Source organism: Muscardinus avellanarius (genome assembly GCF_963383645.1).
Source record: "Muscardinus avellanarius genome assembly, chromosome: 6".
Classification (NCBI taxonomy): Eukaryota; Metazoa; Chordata; class Mammalia; order Rodentia; family Gliridae; genus Muscardinus; species Muscardinus avellanarius.
This window is the reverse complement of record NC_137791.1, coordinates 57,695,675-57,721,154: the sequence shown is the minus strand read 5'-3', so window position 1 is coordinate 57,721,154 and position 25,480 is coordinate 57,695,675. Positions and strand designations below refer to the sequence as shown.

Sequence of the window (25,480 nt, the reverse complement as noted above, 5' to 3'; positions counted from 1 at the left end):
ACACAGTTCAAGAGTAAAAATAGAATAGTGATTTTATTTTGAAGATAAGCAGTGCTCACTGGGACATGTAAAAATGTAGAAAAACAGAAGGCAAAAACACAAATTCATATATAATTCCCAAGATAACCATTATTAATATTTTCATTCAGACTTTCAAAACATATACATAGAGACAGGTATCATTTTACAGAAGTGAAGTGTTTTGTAGGTTTTGTATACTGTTATTTTTCACTTACATTTCATTATTCCACACGAATACCTGCTTAATAAGAACTAGTTGGTAGCAGTGGCAGTAGTAATGGTGGAGGGAGGAGGAGGGATAATCAGCAAAGGTTTCCAGAGTCTAGCACAGTATCCCACCTAGAGGAGGCACTGAGTAGTTCAGCTGAACAGATGGCGCCCACTCTGGCCCCATTCATTTTGGTTAGTCATTTTCCTAAAAGTATTTATATAAGGTTATTGTCTTACAAAAATGAACTCTAATGTGATACTGTTTTATCCCAATAAATGAAGCAGTAGTGTTCTTAGTTACTACCAGTAGTATATTTTTAGGTTTAATATTAATAAAATAAAAATAAACTCAACTTGTTACACAGTTTCTATTACAGTAGTTTGGTTACCTAGACTGGTGCTTAGAGATACCATATAGTGAACAAACACACCATTTAAGGAAACAGAAATCACTGCTGTTATTTGTGCACTATTGTAAGCAAGTAATTACTTGATGAGCTAACACAGTGTCAACTATGTCAGTTGCTGATTCATGTGCGATTATCCAGTTCTGTGATATCCTGTCATTACTACTAGCACTTCTGAAAAACTTAGTATGGAGAAAATATGAAGATCAAAGATAAATTACATTTGCCATCCCTGCCTGCTTTGGTTTCAAATTTAATGTTAGGCCAGGATGTAATTTTAATGCACAGACATCCTACAATAAAAAATAAATCTATATTACGCTAATAAAATGAATGGCCATCACTTACTGCTCCCTCATCTGTTAAATCTTACATTGTTCTGTGTTGTCCGGCACTTGTTATCATTTAAGCATTAAAGCTTCATTGACTAAGGAAGTTAATAGGCATGGGGATTAGTTCATGTCAAGATCATGTAACAATAATTAACACAGCACATTTGCCTGGTGCTCAAATGCTAAAGCAACTTGAATAGACTGTGGTCAGTTCAGAGACCTAGTGAAAGCATAATTCTAGTCCCTGGCCTCAGTGTCAGTATTACTTACCAAAGCAAGGAGGCCTTAGATCAAGTATCATTCTCTTGGACACCTGTTTTAAAAATGAGCTGCAGTTGCAAGTTTAATATTTTCAACACAGAATATTATACCCTGGAAGACTCTGAGAAGGAAAAGATTTATTTTATATGTTTTAGTGTTAGTTTTCTACCATATTATTTATTTATTTATTTATTTATTTATTTATTTATTTATTTATGGTACTGGGGATTGAACCCAGGGGGAATTCTATCTCCAGATGATACCCCTCTCACTCATTTTACTTTTTACTTTGTAACAGGGTCTCTTAAGTTGCAGAGGGTCTAAGTTGCTGAGGCTGGCCTTGAACCTGTGGTTGTCCTGTGTCTACCTCTCCAATACTGGGATTACAGTTGTAGACCACTGTGTCCAGCTTCTATCATATTTTCTTATAATTTCCATATTGTTTGGCTATTTATCTATTTTTTTAACACTTTTAATTTTAAAGAACATTTTTATGTAAGGCAAACTAAGGCAAATTTGGTGTTTATTTTTTTTTAGCAGTTTATTAGTTTTGGAAAATATTAAAACGTGAATGTTAGTACTGAACTGGTTATCTTTATCAAACATATTCATTTTAAAACTCCAGAGAGCTGGACATGATGGCACATGCCTATAATCCCAATACTTAGGAGGATTGCTGGTTCAAGGCCAGCCTCATCAATTTAGTGGGACCATGTTTTAAACTAAAAAAGGCTGAGGATGTAGCTCAGAGGTAGAACACTTCTGGGTTCAATTCTCAGTAAGCTATGCTCCCAAAATACATAGGTAACTTTATTTGCTGATATTTAACATGCTTTGGTTTATTGGAATTTTGAAAAATTCATGGGTGTTTTATCTAAATTATATTATGGAAGCATTACCTTGATTCATTGCAAATGCATAGGGAGTTATATTTTAAATTTTTTAATTGAAGCTTTAGGCTGGCTATGGAACATTTTCCAGTCATATTGCAATAAAAGGACCATTTCTTCAAATATTTTTCTCATGAAGATATTGCCTCTCACAGAGCTGGTATAATAGGGAGCAAAGAAAATCACACTAATGTATCCGAAACCTGGTTTTAGTTCCCTGGAAGAAGGGCGTATGAACATTCTAGTTTACTTCTTGAATGTCATATCTAGTGACATTAAAATCTTTTGGCCATTTCTATTACATAGAATTAACTGAATCATTTATGTTTAGCTTCTTGGGATCTTTGTGAAAGAAGTAAGAGATTTATCATGCTTGAATTCCTTCCTTGATATGTTATGCTTTTTAAAAATAGCCACATTGCTGTCTTTGTGTACAGTATAACATCAACCAACCACCTTCAGGCAACCTGTCTCATTCCAGTGAGAGAAGAAATTTTTAAATTTTTGATGTGCTTCTTTGCTTAGTAATTTTCACGCTTTCCTCGTGAGGAGAGAGAGAGCCATCTCAGGTTCCCCCAAGGAAAAGCAAACAGAGCTTTTTGCCTATTTTATCATCTATTTATTTCTCTGAAATAGCTTTTAGTTCAAGGTCCAGAACTAGAAGCTTATAGGTCTTAGTGATTGACCCTCTTTAAGATTTTATTTGAAAATAAAAGGCTTCTTAGCTTTATGCATTAACCCCTGAATTTAAAGAAACAACTAAATACATTGACCAAGACTTAAGAGTAAGACATAGACCAAGATTTCACCATTTACTAAACCAAAACATTGGAAAGAACATAAAGTTTCAGCACCTAGATACTGTAATATTGTAGTGACATTGAGACCTTGGTTTGGGCTATTAATTAATATTTAATGTGTCCTTAGCATATTTCTAATGTTGTATTAAGAATTTTACATAAAACTTTTAAATGATGCTTTGGGACAGTGGCTGCTTTCACTCCATTTCACAGAAAAGAGAATTGAGTCATGAAGAAGTTACATATTTGCCCAAAGTTGCATAGAAAGTAAATAGTAGTACCTGAATTTGAGTCTATACCTGTCTAACTTTAATTTTTTTCATAGTTTAAACTACCATTACATAGGAAAATTTTTATAATAGTATATTAAGATGGCAAAAAGTAATATAGCACTTTAAAAGTATGATTCTAACTTTGTGTAAAGAAAATACATACCAAGATACATATTCTTAATTATGATAATAATAAAGATGACTACTGTTTTTCAAATGTGATTAGTATCATGCCAAGAACCTTATAGTAATTTTCTGCTGAATCCCCAAATAACTACATGAGGTTTAAATTATTCTTATGAGTATTTTTTTAGATGGGAAAACTGAAACTTAGATTAATTTGGCCTAAGTCACAATGCCAATTAATGGTGGAGCCAGGACTAGAACCCAAGTCTATTTTATTATGAAATATATTAGTTATTTCATTAAGTATTTATTTAGGGTCCTAGTAGGTAGCAGTTTTATCTCTGGAAAATATAATAGTAAGCAGCATATACAGCCAATCTACTTTAGAAAAAAGACCAAAAAAGTTCATGAAGAGCATGAACTACATGGTCACGTTGGTGCATGCATTTAATCCCAGTACTTGAGGGGTTGAGAAAGAAGGATTGAAGGTTCATGCCCAGCCTCAGCAATTTAGCAGGATTCAGAAACGTAGCGAGACCCTGATTCAAAATAAAAAATTAATGCCGGGCATGGTGGCACACACTTGTAATCCCCGTGCTTGGGAGGCGGAGACAGGAGGATCGCGCAGGTTCGAAGCCAGCCGCGCTGGCGTAAGAGACCCTGTTTCAAAAATATAAAATAGGTCTGGGAGTGTAGCCCGGAGGTAGAAGGGCTTCCAGGAACCCCAGTACCACCAAAAAATAAAAAATTAAAAATTAAAAAGGGATAGGGTGTAGCCCAGAGATAGAATGCCCCTGAGTTCAATCCCTAGGATGAGAGAGAGAAAGAGAGAGATAGAGATAGAGAGAGAGAGAGAGAGAGAGAACCAAAAGAAACTATACCCAAAAGTTAGCAGTTGTAATACATACAATGACTTATTGTTATGTTTACTTTTTCTATGTTGTTTTGAAATTGCTATGTTATTGCACATATGTGTGTTGTAAATATACATATAATCATATATGTTGTACAAAGTAGCAGTTTTCTACAAAATGGGAAAAATAGCTTAAGTAAATCTGCCATAACTTAAAAGTACGGTTATGGTAGTATACTTTATTCATAATGTTGAAATGTGTAAAAGAAGGAGAAAGAAAGAAATAATAAATAGGATAAGCAGTTACACATTCTTCTCTCCCTTCAATAATAACTTTGGATCCAAGGCTCACTTCTCCAGGTTTTCCTTAGTGCAGGAAGTGCAGGATTGACTGTAGTCATCTACTAGCAGTCTCAGATTAGGTCCCACTGACTTGGAATTAGAAGACATATTCCCTTTCCTAAAAGTGGTTGCTGTTAAGAACTGAATTGTGACTGCCAGACATGGTGGCACACGCTTGTAATCCCCACGCTTGGGAGGCGGGGACAGGAGGATCACATAAGTTCGAAGCCAGCCTAGCTGGCTTAAGAGACTCTGTTTCCAAATAAAATAAATTATAAAAATAGGGCTGGGAGTGTAGCCCGGAGGTAGAAGGGCCTCCAGGAACCCCACTACCACCAAAAAAAAAAAAAAAGAATTGAATTGTGTTTCCCCAGAATTTATATGTTGAAGTCTTAACCCTTAGTACCTCAGAGTATGACTGCATTTGGAGGGGCAGTTGATTCTTCAAAAGGTAAAATTGAGTCATTAGGGTAGGCCTTAATCCAACATGGCTGATGTCCTTATAAATAGAACACATAGAGGGGAGACCATGTGAGGGCAGAGGCGATGGTCATCTACACACCAAGGACTCTGAAGGAGCTAACCCTGCCAACTTCTTCATCTTGGACTTCTACCTCCACAACACAAGAAAAGAAAATTAAGTTGTCTAAGCCACCCAATCCACGGTACCTAGTTAAGGTAACCCTAGCAAATTACACTCCAGTAACAAGTAAATCAACAGCCAAATTAATGTTTTACATTTAATAGAGATACATCTAGGATTGCATTGGTGCATAGAAGCAAGTATTATCTAACTTCAGTAGATTATTTTGTTTTATTTCAAAGAAATAGCAAGGAATAAGGTTAGGTAGTCTGCTTATCAAATCAATACTTGTATAGAAAAATGTCTATTGTCAACTTTGTTCATGTTGCCATATTGGTACCATAGTATATGAAGATTAAAGGTAGTCTCTGTTCTCATAAATTTTATCACATGATAGAAAAGAGTCTGACACAAATGATGATAATGTAATAATGTAAACCTCACAAGAGGTTTCTTATAGTAATATAAAGACACACACCCATGTGCCCTTATATTAATAGTAAGGAGTTCTGAATTACTTAGATTGTAAATATGAAACATTAATTTTAATTTAGGAAAAACATTACTCATAGGAAATCATTTTGGTGATTTCATTGTCTATATACGTCTTCTAATGTCCTGGTCTCTCAATTTCTTGACACCCTTTTTTTTAGTGAACCTTTTAACCAGTGTCAGCCATCACTCTTCCTAGTCATATCCTAGATTTTGTCTTCACTAGTAATTATAATTTTTCCATATTCTTGTTTCCATGCATCATACTCTACTTCAAGAACCACACATCTTAGTCTAGGCTACCGAAAAATGAAAAAAAAAAAATGCTAGAAACTACCCATGTGTAGTCTCACAGTTTTGTGGGTCACAGGAATGGTCCCAGGTTAGCTGAGTCCTTTGCTCGGAATCCTATAGGCAGAAGAAAAGGTATTAACTGAGTTGTGGTCACCATTTGTAAATTAGGGTTTTCTGCCAAGCATGTTTGGAATTTGATAGCAAAATCCAGTTTCTCATGGCTCTGGGACTGAGTTCCTCAGCTCCTAGAGGCCAGCTCCACCTAAAGCAATTCACAACAGAACTGTTTGCTTTCTTCCGCAGAGCTAGCAGGACAGCATCTGTTGTTGCTTCTTATGTCTTTAAAGAGCTCCCCTGATTAAGTCAGGCCCATCTAGGATAATCCATCTTTTGTTTGGCTCAATATCATCTGATTAGGGAATGGAATTACATCTGTAAAATCCTTTTTGTTATGTAATATCATGGTAGGAATGATATCCTATCATGTTTAAAGGCCCCACCTGCACTCAAGGGGAGGAAATTATGCTGGATGTAGGTACCCCAGGAGGTAGGTATCATGGGGGCTATAGTAGACTTTACCTTTCACACCTTCCCCTCTGTCTTCTGCTTCCTTGTTAGTGACATCTCTGGTTTTTCAATTGCTCAAACCTTATGTGATCTATCAGCAAATCTTTTTATCTCTAACTTCTAAATATACCCATAATTCAAACACTTTTAAGCCATTGTCTTCTCTCACCTGGGATAACAGTCGTTTCTAACTAATCTTACTGTTTTTGTCCTTGCCTCACACCTGTCTGTTATCAACACAGGAGCTCAAGTAATCCTAATAAAAAGGAATCAGATCATGTCACTCTTGGTCAAAACCCTGTGTGGCTACATAACAGAAGTGAGATCCTTACAACTGTCCAGAGGCCCTACACAGTTAGCCCTACCCCATCCTACTGCACTCTCTCTCTTTGCCCTTATTATTTACCAAATTTTTCTCTTCTTTCCTCTACACACATTGGCCTTCCTACTATTTCTTAGACCCCTCAGGTTCTTGGCACTTGTTCTTTTCTTGACTTGAGTTCTCTTTCCCTGGGTATTTCAGTAGTTCTTCATTACCTCCTTTAAGTCTTCACTTGAAAATCAATGGATTCCTGGGCACATGTTTAATTTCTCCCACTTTTCTCCTACCTCCCCCCACACAGTCTTTCTCTCTCCCCTGCTTCTTGATTTTTATCCTCAGCTCTTAATATTTAACGAGCCATATATTTGATTGTTTTTATTGTCTCTCTCCACCTTAGGATAGATGTGAGTTCCATGCAAGCTTGTCCCACATTCCCTTTTCCTAGAAAATGTCTGGCACATAACTGCTACACACACACACACACACACACACACACACACACACATTACTAACATTGAAGCCAGAGGCATTCTACCTCCAAACTATACCTCCAGCTTTTTTTATTTTTTATTTTGAAACAAGGTCTCACTAGGTTACTGAGAGTCTCACTACACTGCTGAGGCTGTCCTCAAACTTGCCATCCATCTAATATTAGTCACTCTGTTTCTCTTTCTTGCTAGGTAGGGGTGTGTGTGTGTGTGTGTGTGTGTGTGTGTGTGTGTGTGTGTGCACGCACATGCACACATGCAATTTCTCCCAGTTCTCTTTTCTATTTTTGCTCTGTTCTTCTGGTCATGTTGTTCTCAGACTCAGTGCCCATGATAGGCCCTTCCTAAAAGTTTGTCAATATAGAAGTACAGAATTGATTTATATACTTGTATTATTTATTATATCTAATTAAGTAGCATATCAGATTCCATTGTTATTCTTCAGCACAGGAGGATTTTTTTATGTGGCTTTGGCAGACTTTTTTTTATTTTTTTTTATTGGTGCATTATATTCATACAACTTATTGGGGTAAAAAACTTGTGTGTACAAACATGTACTCATCGCTGATTTAACCCCTACCCAAATCCCACCCCATTCCCTCCCCGTCCCTCCCTCCCTTGCTTGGCTTAGTGATTGACTTCGATATGTTTAAGTACATTGTGAGCTTTAGAGATTTGTTTTTTAATGTCTATTGATTTAGTAACTTTTGGTTAAACAAAATCATGAATTTATAGTGGCAGGGCTTTGGAAGATTCTAGCTTTCCAGTTCATCATTTACATGATCTTAGGAAAGTTGGCTAAGTTCTCTGGAATATTCTTCATCTATTTGATGGGATTAATTTCTATCACTGAGGCTGCAGGGAGAATTAAGTAACAAAGGCAGGCAAGAAGCGTTAGATTTTGAAGTTAAACCCCTCCTAGGTTGTGCCTGCTGAAATGTGCAGTTCCTTTTACCTTTCTGTTGGTAAGCTTTTCTTTCTCTCTGAACTCTTCCTTGGCATCTTTCCCCACATCTCCTCCAAGCACCCACCCCTTTTGGCCTAAGTCACAGAAGGTAAACAGACTAAAAATTCCGTGCCATAGCTCTTCTCTCTCAACCAATCAAAGGCTGTAACTCTCGCCTCCTTTCTTTCGTCAGTCAACATGTATTTAATAAAGACTCCGGGTGTGGAGTACTGTAAGAGGTAGCTGAATATTTAATTCCACTTGGCAGTATCCAAGCCAGTCGGTCCAGTTCACAAACGGAAACCCAATCCTACCTGGAACAAGAAGAACTTCTTTAGTGTTAATCCTGTGTTAATGAATTTGTTAAATTAGTCTTTGCTGACACGGAAACAAGAGCACTTTGGTATATATAAGATATTTGATTGTTGGCCTATATATAACTTCAAGGGCATTGATGGGAAAGATGCTCTTTGAGTGCAGGTAAGGAGGATCAGGTCAGAGCCATGTTTGCTCTGAGTGTGCTTGTTAAGGAAAGAGAACAGACAAGGGAAAGGGTCATTTTAACTCAGGTTTTAAAGGTACAAATAATTTCTCAACTATCTAGAATTTCTTCTACTATTCATATTTGAAAGGAACTAGTAAAATATTTTAGATAGTATTTTAATAGATTATGCTTTTGTCTATTAATAGTGAACTTCATGTTAAAAAAAAACTGTAAAGACTTAAGAATACGTGAAATATAAGATAACCTTTTGACTTACCAAAAAGGGCAAAAAAGCGAAGTTATGGGTGGGACCATTTAAAAATGAAGCTCATCTTGAGACGGGGCAGTATCCTGAAATAATGACATATAGAGTTGCCTGTTGTTAGGCTACCCATTTGCCTTTAAGCTTTCTAGTAGCTTACAAAAAAGGAAAGTTCACTTTGTAATCTACTGTGCAATATAATAAAAAGAAAACTTGTGCCCAGGAACATCAAAACTCTTCTTGTTTCAAAAATCTGATAGGAATTTTTTCAAGGAGTTCATGTGAAAAGGACTCTGATCTAAGAACATTCTCAACAGCAGCTTGCAGGAAGAGCAAAGGTGAATTTCATAGAGGTGTTTTCTGGAACACCTGTCAAGATGAGCTGATGTTTCACACCAAGCACTGTTCACAAAAGGAATATTTCTGTTGGGTGGGTCAGGCCCGAATGCTGTGATTCATAGGACCCAGTTCTCTCTTTCCTTCCTACTCTAATTTGGTCTCAATACCTATTTTAGAGAATATATTGCATGTTCCATTTGTTTATTTGTTTGTTTATTTACTTGTTTTTGCAGTGCCAGGAGTTGAACCCAGACCCTTGCACATGCTCAGTAAACACTATACCAATGAGCTATATTCCCATCCCCTTTGTTAGTTGTTCTTAAATAACTCTTGTCATCAAATATCTGTTAGTACTGATAGATTGGTAGACGTGTTCCAGGAGCAAGCTTTTTGGTACTAGGGACTGAATCCAGGGGCATTCTACCTCTGAGCTACATCTCAACTCTTTTCACTTTTTGAGAAACAGGGTCTAAATTGCTGAAAGTCTCACTAAGTTGATGAGGCTGGCCTCAACCCTGAGATCATTATTTCTCAGCCTCCCAAGTACTGAGATTACAGGCATGTACCACCACGCCTGGCTCAAAGCTTTTCTCTTTACTCCAGGTGCCTATCAACACTTAAGCGTTTATAGAATGCAGAGTGTCAGGCTGAACCCCTGAACAGACTTAATTGGAAAACAGAGGGGGCAAAGATTCTAGCCTCAAGAAGCCCTTCAACCTTGTGGATGAACTAAAGATATATCTTAATAAAAATTCAGCCTAGTTCTATCAATTATTTATAATTTGAGTATTCATACAGATTATAGCATAAAACCCCAAAGTCCTTCTATTCCATACCTTATGGTTACAATAAATTTAGCCTGGAAGATTTTTTTATGTTTGTATAAAAAGCTCAGGCACTCATAAAACTTTGTCCAGCTTTGAGATGTGTGACTTCCTCATTTATCTTTGAAGGTAAACTACTTGCCAAATATATATTGAGAAAACTAAATGAAAGAACTTGTTGAGTAGGACTGTTTATAAACCAGTTAAAAATGGAGAAACAACGTACTGAAAGTGATATATTTGTTTACAGAAAAGGTTATCTATAGCCCCTTTTTCCTGCCATAAATAAGGTAACAAAGGCATTCCTTGTTACAACAAAACTATAGTACTCTAAAGTTTTAAAAATAATAACAATGGTCTTTTTAATCAAACATGAGAAAGCTATATTCACTAGCTTATACAAAACAGCATCCGATTATTATTAAAGAAACAAATTGACAAAAATGGGAGCAAAAAATATCCTCTTACACCCCACAGAAAATGATTTAGTCATTCTTGAAGAATCTTTTATATTTTGCTAACTATTGTGGAGTTGAGTTCTCATTCTTAGGAAACACCAATCTGTTCACAAAGAATTTTCCAGTTGGAGATTGTTATTAAACAGCAAGGTTTACGTGACTGTCAAAGGTTTTAAGTGCTGTGGTTTTGTGTTGCTCATTTCTGTGACTATTTTAGTAATAATCTGCTTACAAGTCTGATGTCTGGTGCTTACGAACAATTATCTTGTGGTCACTCTTTGATGACAAAAGGATTGAAGACAGATTCTGAATTGACTGGCAGAGGAGACTAGAAATGAGGAAATTCATCTCTGGTCTGTGGCTTGGTCAGCAATTTTGATATTTGTCCTATCTTGTCAACATCTATATCTCAGCCACTCCATCTGTTAAACTGAGTTTGTAGTAACTTTCCTGGTCTATCATGGGCAAATTAGATGAGGCACTGTAAAAGTGCCTTGGAGGTAAAGCCACTCTATGAATAAAAATTAGTGTGATGTAGCTACTGAAAAGTGTATTGCAGAGGTTAGAATGGTTTATCTCTTCAGGCTTCATGACAAGATAAGGCTTTGTAATGGTTTGTTTGACTGAGCCCATCTTATCAGTTCCTGACTGTATAGTATTTAATGGGGAAAAAATCTCTTTAACATTTGTTACTGTGATACAGATGTGCATTAAAAATCAGTCATGTTTAGAGAGGGGGGAAAGGGAGTGTTGCTAAGCAATGGGTATAAAATTTCAGTTACATGAGATGAGTTAGTTCTAGAGACCTATATCATGCCTATGGTAGACAGCAATGAATTGCATATTTACAAATCTGTTGACAGTAGGTCTCAGGTTAAATGTTCTTACCACAATAAATTAACTTTTTTTTTTTTTTGCAGTACTGGGGATGGAACCCAGGGGCATTCTACCTCTGAGCAACATTCACTGAGTTGCAAAGGGCCTCACTAAATAGCTGAGGCTGGCTTCAGACCTGCGCAATCATCCTGTCTCCGCTTCCCAAATGCTGGGATAACAAGCATATGCCACCACGCCCATCTTAAATGAACAGTTTTTAAAAATCAGTTCTATTTAAATAAATAAAAGCCTTTTCAAGTGGCTTCAGACAGCCTATAATATATAGTTTACCGTTTCTGTAGGCATTTTGGGGGGTGAGGATTTGATGTGTTTAATAAAGTTGAGAAATAAGTATATGACATAATGTGTAGGAAAGAAAAATGTACCACAGTATTTTCTTTTCTCAGGTAATAATTATTACTACTTTTCAGACTGACATTACCAAATCTTTGGTTTGTTTTCTAGAAATGTTGAACTTTTATCTCCGCTTAAACCATATACTATTGTCGTTCTATCCCAGTTAACATCCTCATTCTCAGTCCTGATCATGATGTGGACAGATTGACTCAATTGCAGCTCAGTAAAACATACCACAAAATCCCCTGAAGATGGTAGAAGCAGGGAGGGTGGCTTTTCTCTAAGGAATCCCCACGTGTTCTTACCCCTCTCCTCTTTTCCCATAAATGGACAGAGTCCCTCTATACATTTACAGCACCCCTGTGTTCAGTTCTTGAGAAGGAAAATCAAGCGAGTATTTGATTAGACATTGGAAAAAGAGGTCTTATCCACACTAACTGTAGAAACTTTAACCCTTGAGCCATGCTGATCTCTTTTTGGCAGGGGACCATTCCTAGTGGCACTGGGGAAGTCTTGGCACCCAGAGGAATTTAACTGTGCTCACTGCAAAAACACGATGGCTTACATTGGCTTCGTAGAGGAGAAGGGCGCACTGTATTGTGAGCTGTGCTATGAGAAATTCTTTGCTCCTGAATGTGGTCGATGCCAAAGGAAGATCCTTGGAGTAAGTACTGGAAACAACTCTTTTATTCTTAATGAGTTGTAAAGCAAAAGAGTTTTTGATATAAAACTTGTCCATCATTTTTTATTTTTTATTTTCTTCCTGCTTTATCAACCCTCTGTGCGTTCACCACTGTTTATTATTGTAAAGCAAAAGTAAATAGGCCTCTGTAGGAGTGTGTTGGGCTCATGGGGTTAGGTTGTCTTTGGTTTTGTCTTACTGAGTGCTGGCTTGTCTAGTGAAAGTCTAGCCACTGTGGAGAAAAAAATAATTTACTGTGGGTGTGCTACCTCAACAGGACCCTGTTTGCTCAGGAATGAAGAGGTCGCCCAGGACCACACACATCAGCGTTCACAGAACTGACACCTTCGCTGTTTTAAATTAAATTCCATAGCTTTTATAAGAGCAGTGTTTCACACTTGTCAGGGTTCAGGCACAGGACATCAGCCTCATGAAATATATAAAACTTGAGGCTTATAATTGATATATTTTTCTTGAATGCATATAATGTTTGAAAATGTAACTTTGGTTTTATGAGAGTACACGTGATAGAAAAATAATTTTAAACCTCACTTTTTTAAAGGGCATAATTTAGGAATCAGATACATAATAAATAATGGTGAATTAATGAATGTCTTGTTTTGGGATCTCCTAATTTGCAGTTACAGTAAGGGTCAGTCATTTTTTGAGGGTGACCAGGAGTTAGAATTTGGTTTTAAAAGAGGCCAAGATACCTGGCTTCATGTAAAAGTTAGAAATGGCTTTAATTAATCCTAACTAATACAACCTCACTATAAATATACCTGACAAACACCTGTAATCCCAATACTTGGGAGGCTAAGACAGGAGAGTCATAGATTCAAAGCCAAACTCAGCAACTTAGTGAGACCCTCGGCAACTTAGCAAGATCCTTTCAAAATAAGAAATAAAATCAGGCTGAGACTTTATCTCAGAGGTAAAATACCCCTGTGTTAAATCCTGGTACCTAGTAGTAACTAATATATATATATATATAAATTCAGTACTATATACTTATAAAACTATATATAATATATAATAATGAAACTAATTCATATTAATTGAGATAAAAATAGAATGAATTGTTGAGTATATATCAGTGTGTGTAAAACTTTTAGGATACTTTAAATTATTAATATGCATTTGCCAAACGTGGTGGTACACATCTGTAATCCAAGTATTTGGGAGACTGAGGCAGGTTTGTGGCCATCCCCTGCAATTTAGCAAGGTCCTCTGCAACTTAGTGAGAACATGCTTTAAAACAAATAATAAAATTGTGCTGGAATATAGCTCAGAATGCCCCTGGGTTCAATGTCCAGTACAAAATATATATTTAATTATATATATATATATATATATATATATATATACTACTAAAATATTTGTGTTATTAATTTGTACAATATACTGGGAATTGAAGAGTAGAATGGTTCAGCTTGTACCTTCCCAAATGATAAGAATTAATTAGTAGGGTATTTATTCATACCATTTTCATGTATAAATGTGTGCTATAGACTCAAGACTAATTAATAAAATAAAGCCAATAAGAGGCTTAAAAACAAATTAAGATTCTAAGAACTGGAAATAACAAATTCCAAACTTATTAACAATCCTTTAAAAAATGATTTTTAATGGCCCCAATCTGTTTTTCTCACCCCAAAGAAATAATCTTTTGCAAATCCAACTCCTCAAAACTTAATTTACTAAATAATCTGGCCTAAATCTTTAAGACCTTGTCTATGTGACCATAAGGCTAGTACATACTAGGACCTATGCCTTACCGTTCAAATTTTAGGTACTTATTTGAGTAAGTGCATAACATAACCAGAGCCGATTTCTAAAAGCCCAAACACATGCTGAACTGACTGGATTACACTGATTCCATTATTGCTTCTGTAATGCACCTAAGTGTAGGTTTGTTTTAGTTCTTAAATGCTTCCCCCTCCTCCATGACGTTTTCAAGATAATCCTATGAAACTTTTGTGAGTTATTGTTTCCTGATACCCTTTGAGAGAAAGCAGAATGTACTGTCAAAGCTCTTATGAAACATTTCCTTTATTTGCCATATGTATCAAGTTTAACAGTAATCATTGTTTAAATAAGTTTATTGATTTCTATTTGTAAAAAAACACACCAATTACAGTGCATAGGTTTCGATGATGTGTGAGTCTGTTCTTAAGTATCTCCTGTAACATTGTTGAAAACTTCAAGGCAAAGATGAACTATGTGTGTGTCTATTGTGGGTCACTCTACTGGACTGTATTGGTATCACTGTTAATATAAGCATTGGCATATTTATTGTTATCTTTCTATAAATCCAATTACTTTTCTGCAAAAGGAAGTCATCAACGCTTTGAAACAAACTTGGCATGTTTCCTGTTTTGTGTGTGTGGCCTGTGGAAAGCCCATTCGTAATAATGTTTTCCACTTGGAGGATGGAGAGCCCTACTGTGAGACTGGTAAGATTATAAGCCATTAGTTGCTTGAGTTTTGAATAAAGGTAAAACATTAGCCCTTATATTCCTCTAAGGTTGAAAGAAAATATTAGGCCAAGTAGTTTTCCTAATTCTTTTGGAGGCTTTTAAAGTTGCTCTAAATACATGGTAAAAAAAAAAAATACTAAAACATTTTATGTGACTTTGTCAAAACAGGTAGCACCAACTTCATTATGAGAATTAAGAATCTAGGCATCACTTCGTAGGAAAATATTTTGCTTGACTCTAATAATTTATAGAAAGCCAGGCATGATAGCGCATGCTTGTAATCCCAGCGCTTGGGAGGCTGAGACAGGAGGATCACACAGGTTCGAAGCCAGCCTCAGCTACTTAGTGAGGCTCTCAGCAACTTAGTGAGACCCTGTTTCCAAACAAAGTATAAAATAGGTCTGGGAGGATAGCCCAGAGGTAGAAAGCCTTTGGGTTTCACCCCCAGTACCACACACACACAAAAAAATCTAATAATTTATAGATACAAAATTCTACCAAATTTTGCAGATTATAGCTGCCTCCTACAATCTGATAATAAATTTTAAGTGGTTTATAAACAAGAGAAATGTTTAGCTGTAGAATGTTATTGTTTTGCTCTTTAAGACAACTGCTTTAAAAATAAACTTGAAATCCTGTGTTACTTTTACTGAATGGAGAATAATCCTGGCTAGGACTGCTCATTTGGTAAAATTATTTTTAATAAGCTAAGCTCTAAGGCAGGCTCCATCTGACCTATTTGTCTTCTGCCTGAACTCTGAACACCTCCTTTTCTTTTCCAGTGTCTGTAAGTGATCTTTCATAATACTCATGTAATAGTATTTCTCTTATTTATATGTTGCTACCACAATATATAATTCAAAATATGAAATATTTTTCTTTTTATCATGCTTCTACTCACTGTCACTACATTCCTACTCTTGAGTTTTATTTTTATTTTACCTTGAAATCCAAAGTGTCATTCTGGAAGAAGGAAATATTTGAGAGTGGTCAGGATCAAGAAGGAATCCACTTCTGATCTGAAGCAGGATCAACATCATTCATCCCTCTTTGCCATACTGACCCTTCTCTCAATATTCTCATTTTAACCTTCTTCTTGGCTCCTTTCTAAGGAATAACTTGGCATATTCTGGATTGTCCACATAGAAGCCCCAGAAATTTCAGTAGAATATCACATGGGCCATTTCGGTATATGTTGGCTAAAGCTGCCTACTGTACTCAACCAGAATATTTTACATTTTACCATTCCACTTAATTTTTCCGAAGAAGGACCTGTTCTTGTTTTGTTTTGTTTCATGGTTGCTGTTTAGTTTACTGATTTGCTTTCTTAGAAGCTTTGCAATACGTTTTGACTAACTGGCAGATTGTTTCTCTCTAGTCAAAACCTATGAAACCACTAGCCTTGATATCACATTTAATATATTCTAAGAAGTCATATTTTAAAAACACAAAAAATTGCTTTCAGAAAGGGAAAATATCATCAAAGATTTATTTAAATATTGCTTCTAATAAATTTGGTGGTTTTGTCTTTCCTTTTTCTTTAACCTCTTAAGCCAGTTTTTAACATAGTTCTTCATCTCAATAAATCTTACCACTCCAATGTCCACCATCCAGACAACCAGGGGCCAGTTTGGATTTAGCCCTTTTCCCTGTTCTCCACATGTTGAATTAATGAGTAAACTCTAGCAGTTCTACCTGCAGTGTGTGTTGTATTTACTTGTTTCTTTCCATCTTAACTGTCACCTCTAAGTCTGACTTGCTCTCACCTTTGTCTGGATATTATCACCAACAGAGATACTACAGTAATGTGTTTAAAAATGTGAATCTTATTCGCCAGGCGAGGTGATGCACACTTGTAATCCCAGCATTTGGGAGGCTGAGACCGGACAATCACAGTTTGCAGGCAGCCTCAGCTATTTAGTGAGGCCCTCTGCAACTTAGTAAGACCCTGTTTCAAAATAAAAGAATAAAAAATAGGGCGGGGCACGTAGCTTGGAGGTTGAATGCCCCTGAGTTCCATCCCCAGATCCACACACACACAAAAAAAAAGTGAATCTGATTGTGTTTAAAAACCCATAAATATCTTCCACTAGAATAAAAACTATTCTCCTTACTAGGGCCTGTGCCACCAGCCTCATCCACCAGCTTATATTTTATCATTAGATTTTGAATCATACCAGTCTCTTCCGCTATATCTGAACATGCTAAGATCCTTCCTGACCTGGACCTTAGTACTTACCATTTCTACCTGGAATGTTTCTCCCTAGTTGTTGTTGGTTTTTTTTTTTTCATAGTGTTTCTACCTTACTCTTTACTTCTATAACTGTTAGCTTCCCAGAGGAGTCTTTCCTAACCCTCTGATAGGATGTAGTGCACTCCCCCTAATTATTCTGTATCATGACACAGTTTTCTTTCTTTCATAGCATTTATCACAATCTAAAATTATTTACTATCATTTATATTTAAAATTTAATAAATGATAACCTCTTATTCCTAATGAGAATCTAAGCCCCACAAGGAGAGCAGCCTCTTCTCTCTTCACCACCACTTTCTTCCCTATGCTTAGAAAGTGCGCAACACACAGTCGGACACTATGGTTATATGCTGAAGGTGTTAAGGTACGGAAAGTGAGTCAAGCTGAAAATTATACCTGCTCCTCTCCCCCACCCAGACCAGGTTGGCCTCACATGTCAAAGCCAAACCATGACTCAGCACAGTAGTGACAGCAGCTACATTAAAAGGAAATAAAAATTCTAATAACATTCTAATTTAGTAGTAGAGAAACATTTTACCAAAGCTGCTTTCTTCAGAGGAAATTTATAACTAATATTTGCCAAGTAAATGGTTTTGGCTGGTTGAGGATTTCAGTATGAAGTCTAAGCTGAATGGACAATATAGCAAAATAAATTATTCTTATATTGTTGTGATATAGTCCACCTAGAAACTCATGCATGTCTCTTATTCATAATATTTCTATAACTTTTGCCATCCTTATCAAGTCAAATACACTGGAATTTGCCAATGTCAGACATTTGTTATCAATTTATATTAATATTATTGTTGTTAGTTATTGGGATTTATCTTACATTTCTTTAAAACAGAGTTCTCTGGTAACTTCTCAGAGAATAGTGCTCTTCCTTTTCTGTATTTGGACAGTTAAATAGTAGAGAGGCGCCTGGTGTGGTAGCACGCACTTGTTATCCCGGTACTTGGAAGGCTGAGACAGGAGGATCACAGGTTCCTGGACAACCTCAACTACTTAGTGAGACACTGTTTCAAAATAAAGAATAAAAAGTAGGACTGAAAGGTAGAATGCCCCTGGGCTCCATCCTCAGTGCCGGGGAAAAAAAAAAAAAAAAGAATAAAAAATAGGGCTTAGGGGTGTAGCTCAGAGGCAGAATACCCCTGGAGTCAATCTCTAGTAAGGAAAAAAAAAAAGTTGTAGAGAATGAAAAGTATAACATGGAAAAAATAATAAAGAATGTTAACTCTTTAAAATAATATTTCCCAAGGGAAACCTGAGACAAGATAGCATATATCTCAAGCCACATCTTATGCCAGCTCCTGAATTTTTTCTAATTACTAGCGTCTTTATCTTCAACATCTCGTTTAACCCCAATTTTGTTACCATTTTCTACGAAGTATCATTCTAAAGCTTGATCATGTTTAAATTCTGTCTCTTCCCTCCCCTAATACAGATTATTATGCCCTTTTTGGTACCATATGCCGCGGATGTGAATTTCCCATAGAAGCTGGCGACATGTTCCTGGAGGCCCTGGGATTCACCTGGCATGACACCTGCTTTGTATGCTCAGTAAGTAAACTCTCATTTCCTAACTGAAGTAGTACAATATGGCCACTTCTAGCCTAGGTACTTAATGGAAATAATAGCTCTGTATCTTTCAGTCCTTCAAAACTAAAGGAAAAACAATTTACAGTGATTTTTAAGGTTATTTATTAAAATTTTGGTACTCTTTGAAATTATTTGGTAAATACTATGATCCTTATCCTGAGAGAAAATACCATTTTATTACATTTTATTTATAAAAAGAAACTATGTGTTTCTTAAAATTGTAAAAGTCCTTTACTTTGGTAAATTTTATTTTATTTGATGCTGGGTGATTTTGGAAGCTTTAGGTACTTCTTAAAATATAAGTAGACAATTATAAAAGTCTATTATTGAACTAGCACTTGGGGAATAAACTATATGTTGAATCATCTCTTTTCTTAGCAATAGCCCATGAATATTTACTTTTTAAGATTCTAATAAGCATGCAATAAAATATTTACCTACTTTACATGATATTTTAATATTTTAGCCTTATTTTAATGATTTGGTTAGATTCCGATATTAACATATTAACATCAACCATATGTGTGTATATGCATATATATATATATATATATATTTTTTTTTTTTTTGCGGTACTGGGGATTGAACCCAGGGGTATTCTACCTCCAAACTATACCCCCAGCCTTTTTATTCTTTATTTTGAAACAGGGTCTCACTGAGTTACAAAGAGCCTCACTAAGTAGCTGAGACTGGCTGTGAACCTGCAATCCTCCTGTCTCAGCCTCCCAAGTACTGGGATTACAAGTGTGTGCCACTATACCCAGCTACCTAATTTTTTTTTGGGGGGGGTGGTACTGGGGTTCCTGGAAACCCTTCTACCTCCGGGCTACACTCCCAGACACCTTTTTTTTTTTATATTTTTATTTGGAAACAGGGTCTCTTAAGCCAGCAAGCCTGGCTTCGAACCTGCGCTATCCTCCTGTCTCCACCTCCCAAGCACAGGGATTACAAGCGTGCACCACCATGCCTGGCTCTAAAATATGTTTTTAATTCAGAAAGTAAAGGTCCTGTAAAAGAAATTAGTTCCATTTTTTTTTATCTACATTTAATATATCTAACAGTGTTCAATACCCATTGCATGAAGGGGAAAAAGTAATGTTAATTAAAGTCAAATGATTTCTGCAAACATTACCTTTGAATTTTTTTCTGTTTACCTCATCCATCTCTTGGACTTGAGCAACTCTAAAAAACCAACTTGTAGCAGATTTACCTTCTGTTCTCTGGTAGAGCCGCTCATGAGCATTATAATGAACAAAGGCAGCAGGAAAGATAAGAAAGAATAAATGTGGATAACTCACTCTATAATTATCTGGCAGCCAGATAGTGATCAGGGTTTTCACTATGAGAAAACTATATTAAAGATATGTATTAAGTATTTCATTAATTTGGTCTGGGATGGAGCTCAGTGCTAGAGCACTTGCCTTAACTATGTGTAAATTTTTTAGACTTAATCTCCAGTACCACCAGAAAAAAAAAAAAAAACTGCTTTCATGAATTAATGATTTCATTGAAGAAATAATATAAGTGAATTAAAAAGAAATCTTAAATATTCTATGCCAGTATATTTTGGGGCAGACTAACATTAAAAGTGTTGAGAATATTGTGCTAAGAGAGATTAGCCAGTCTCATAAAGCAAATAGTGTGTTTTCTCACATCTGTGGAAGCTAGATAGAAATTGGGAAAGAAGGGTAGCCTCCGATAGAGGAGCAGACTTCAGTAGAGTGCTGACGTGAAGTGGGTGTAGGGGGGACCGGAGGGGGAGTAGTGATGTAAAGAAGGGAAGAACTGAAATAATTCTATGCATGTACATTAAATCACCAATGCCAGTCTCAAAGACATCAGCGGAGAAGGGGAGGGAAAGGTGGGACCGACCAGGAGGGAAAGGCACCGAGTGCTCTCTGCATGGGTGCGGGGATGTTTCTGTCACTCAGTGTGATGCATAAGTAAAATGCACCAGTAAATGTGTAAGAAAACACTTCAGGAAGAGCAAATATAATGTGACCTCTTTACATATTAATTTTTTCATTAGGACTAAGTGCTTTCCTCTCAATAAAGAAAAGTAATGATGAGTGATTTAAATAAATTAGAATATATTATAGGAAAAAGCCATTCTTCATTGCTTTTTAAAGATTACATGAAATGTCATGGTAATCATGAAATGTCAGTGTCTAAGGCCACCAGCTGAAGTGCTTTGTCATATTATTCCACTGAGGAAAAAGTCACTTTCCCCTTCTCCAACATGCTGGATTAAAATAATGATATTCTCTTAAATAATACTCTTTTTTTTTCAGGTCTGTTGTGAAAGTTTGGAAGGTCAGACATTTTTCTCCAAGAAGGACAAGCCACTTTGCAAGAAACATGCTCATTCTGTGAATTTTTGAAGTCAACAGTTCAGGGAAAAAGAAGAAATTTGAAGAGAAAGTTGGAGAATTAAAATTACCAATCAATTATTAGATTTAATATTTATATGGCATTTTGAAAAATAATAGTGGCCCTGAAGGGATAAATTTCAGCATTAAAAACTAAGTCTATGAGGAAATATCTGGCTCACAAAGTAAAGAGACAGTTTGGCATTTATTATTACTTTTTTCCTGTATTTTTTACCCATAAAATAACCTTTATAAAGTCAATTTCCTGGTTGACTATTAAATTCATCTTAGAGTAAATTAGCAAAGAATTAAATTTTAGGATGAAAACTCCAACCTTTATGCTGAAATAATTATACTTTCTTTCCTTGTTAGGTAGTTACGAGTAAATCTGCAAAAGGCAGTGAAAATGCCTTTAACTTTTTTAAATAAGAGAATCATTGTTTTGGAAAAACTACTGTTTATCTTTAAAACAGTAAATAAGAGTTTAACAGAATTTTATGAGTAGGAGGTATCAGGTTTTTTAAAAAATATGTGTTTTGGGGGGGATCTTACATTTAATCATTTCAATAGGAAAAGCCAATGAGATTTTTTATCAGAATGTGTCATACTAATAAGAGATGTTATCCTCCCTTCCAAAGCTGCCATATAGCTTATAAATCTCAAATTTTTACCTTTTATTAAAATGTAACTTTATATTTGTTATGTACTTTATCACCTATATTAGCCAAACTCTTAATTTTTCCCTTTCTTCATGCTGAGATAAAGAGCTAATTTAATTATGCAATAACTTTGGGCTTTAACAGTTTTCTCTTTAAAGAGAATACGTAGAAAAAAATGTGGTTGGGAATTATGGTAAATGAGAGGATTATACCTAAAGAAAAACAAATAAACAAAAAGTACTACTTTCCCCTTTTCAAATAATGAGTCAGAAACTTTTCAGTTGTGCCAGTGACTGCAGCTTTGAGAGCTCTCTTTTAAAAAAAAAAAGATTTACATTAGAATTGGCTAGGCACTATGATAAAATGTAGGGTTTTTCTTTTCTCAATAATAAGTGAACCACTTCCAAATATGATCACCAGTTTTGGAAAGCATGTATTTCCAGAGGTTCAGTAGTATTGGTGATTAACTACTCAGATTGGCCAGCTACTTGTTTTCTTCACTGGAGCAAAGAATTCTGTAGCTACCACATGGAGACAGAAAAGCAATTGTGGTAAAACTGTGGATCCTGTTGATATTTGCCCAGTGAGAAAACAGATGATGGCATTTGATAGCTTTTCTCTTTCTTTCTAGAATGGATGAAAGCCCATGATCCCACTGAGTTATAATCTAAATCAGTTTTGGGGCAAGGTGCTTTTAAAGTCCAGACAGAGTGCCCGGGTCCTTCCTGTCCCATCACTCACTAAGGACTTTGCTCCCATTGTGTGCATGTTTGTTATAGAGGAGGTTTTAGGCTACAATATTTGCTTAACCTCCCCAAGAACTTTTCAAGGCATCTGTCCTGAAAGCTGTTAATTTATGGTCTAACAGATTTATATTATATTCAGATAATAATTAACTGGGGATAAAAGAATAGGAAGGGGTGACACAAAGTGGCAAACTGAATACTTCTCCAATAGCAACCCTAGACTACCTCCTCACCCTGCGTCTCAGGGGGAGGCAGGAAATTTCTCTTGAGTAATGTGCTGGAGCTGAGCAGCGCGAGATCTCATTGCTGCTGAGACCACCCGTAGACTTGCACCTGGTGTGCCTGGACACTCGTCTCCATTTCAGTCTTGTGCTTTATACAACTTCAGTACAAAATGAGTGGTTTTGTTTTGATGTGATAGTTTTTGTTGTTTAGTTTTACCTTAATAGATTATATGCCAAGATAATATTTTATAAGTCAATGGATTTAGGTGTTTTCTTCAAAGATTTTATTTTCCTGGCTTTCTTAAAAAGCTATGTTTCTTGAAGGGTATAGACTTTTTATTCTACTTATTATCCCTAGTGTTGCATTTTTCCAAATTTTAATCTCTACAAGGGCAGTGTTGCCTCCTAATTTATCATTTTGTCTTTGTCCTTTGTCTCTCCTATGGCTAAGCTTTATATTTGTTCCTAAAACAGTTAATCCTGTGAAATAGATATTGACCATAATCCAGAAGAGTCTCTGTTTTACAGTGGGGAATGCCATGTTTGATTCATCAGCATTCGTTTTATAATAACTGGCTGAGCACTTTATTTTTTCTGGTGAGCTCCCTGAATATTTATTTTTTGATTATAAATGTTCTGTCAGTAGCATATTTTATTTTGACTTCTTCACTATAGAGCATTGACTTTTAATTTCTCTTGATGTATATTTTGAAATGTTGTATTTGGTAAAACAGAGATGAAAATCATAACATGTGATTCTAAAAGCTCTCCTATTTGGATTTCCCACTTTCAAAATTTTAGTAATGGTTTTGGATTTATATTTCTCTATACTTACATGGGTTGAATGTTGTTCACTGACTTGGCCACCTAAACATTACCTTCTCTGCTTGTTTATATTTTCTACTGATTAAGGTTACATTTGAGGTTTTTGGTGAGCTCGGGATAGAACCCAGGGGCTCTGCTTTTTTAAAGCAAGTGCCCTGCCACTGAACTGCATCCCCAGCCCTTTTCATTTTTATTCTGAGGTAGGATCTCACTGTGTTACCAGGCTGGCCTTGAACTTGTGATCTTCCTGCCTCAGCCTCTCACCTAGTTGGGATTAGAGGCATGCACAACCATGCCCAGTTACATGTAGGATTTAAAACTACAATGTACTCATTTGGTCAAAGTATTAAAACAAGAGAAATAACAGTTAAAATATTCAAAATATCAATGTAGCCTTATGTTTAAAATTATCCACAACAAAAATATGTCATTTTCCAGGAGTATTATATTAGGAGCGCTTTTGTAGGAAACGGTTCCTTTCTTTCCCCTGTACAAGTGTGAATCCAGAGTTATTGACATTTTTCTTGCATTAGGCATTTAGTCATCCCCATTGGTTACTAAATGAGAAACATACTGAATAATTTTACAAAGATTTGACCTGGCTTCAGTTTGTCTCCCACCCCCAAACATGTAAAGGTATTGATTTGGATTCTCAATGTGTAACTCACCTTATTCATTAATCTCTATCTTCTGTTTAAGTTTTTAAGTTTGTATATATCTGCTATTTTGCTTAGGGATACATTTTCTAATTAAAAAAAAATCACGTGAGAAATATAATCAGTAGAGTAATACTTTAATGTGCACATACTCAATAAACAAGTGACTGCAATGATGTAAACAAGCTCACCTGGTTTTTCCTGTTGGGTGTTACATGATTTCATTCCATTAAGTTATCATGGTGGAAAATATAAATTATGTTCCATATTCGTGGAATAATTCCCTGTAATAATTCGCTGAAGAATCTTTTATGCTATTTGTACAACAAAACATCCTAGAAACATTAGAAAATACTGTCACTTTTATTCTTTTATCCATCTTTATATTTTGCATATAGAATGTAAACAATAAATGTTTGTCAATTAGTAGATAAATCTGTCTTTTAAAGATGTTTGCTGGGATCTAGGTGTGGTGCCACACACTTGGAAGATTACAGGTTTGTGGCCAGCCTCAACAACTTGGTGAGACCCTCCACAATTTAGGGAGACACTCTCTAAATAAGAAATAAAATAGGACTAGGGGTAGAGCTCAGAGGTAGAATGTCCGTGGGCTCAATCACCAATAACACACACACACACACACACACACACACACACACACACACACACACATTTACTGGTGAAGTTATTTATTGGGATAACGACATATCAAGTATTATTATATCAGAAATGATGATCAACATAAATCATTACCTACATGTTCATATTTTGCATTAGCTAGGGAATGTATTACTTCAGATATAACTCATTCCAATCTCATTACCTAACTCTTCAAAACTAGATAGGCTCACCTCTTCCTCATTTGTGTATTGGCTTGAGTAAGATTTTTTTTTTCAAGCATATAAAGTTAAGAGGAATGTTTCTGTTGCGGGCTGTATATTGGGAATAAGAGAGAAATTCAAGTCTATTTGCTCACAGTATATTAAACTCCAGAAGCCAAACTTTTAAGGGCATCAAGTCTGCATTTGACATTTTAATAGCTGCTGTTTGGTTTCTATCAATCACGTCATTGCACATTAAAATGCACCAACAAAATAAGAGATCTGTCATTCCTTCGTTAAGAAACAGTAATCCGGGACAAGATTTATAGGCTTAAGTCTCAACTGTGTGTTCACAATAA

The 25,480-nt window shown here is 35.8% G+C and overlaps 1 protein-coding gene across 11 annotated transcripts in view; it reads left to right on the top strand.

Moving 5' to 3' along the window:
• Positions 1 to 21,202, top strand: part of PDLIM5 (PDZ and LIM domain 5) — a gene marked incomplete at both ends in the record, with an annotated part of 222,160 nt that extends 200,958 nt beyond the window's left edge. For all 11 annotated transcript variants that reach the window (XM_080698083.1, XM_080698095.1, XM_080698094.1 and 8 more), the window contains 4 exons: positions 12,290 to 12,470; positions 14,824 to 14,944; positions 18,667 to 18,782; positions 21,113 to 21,202. In XM_080698083.1, coding sequence (XP_080554209.1) covers positions 12,290 to 12,470; positions 14,824 to 14,944; positions 18,667 to 18,782; positions 21,113 to 21,202 — 508 coding nt within the window. The remainder of the gene's footprint in view (positions 1 to 12,289; positions 12,471 to 14,823; positions 14,945 to 18,666; positions 18,783 to 21,112) is intronic.
• Between the last annotated feature and the right edge of the window lie 4,278 nt (positions 21,203 to 25,480).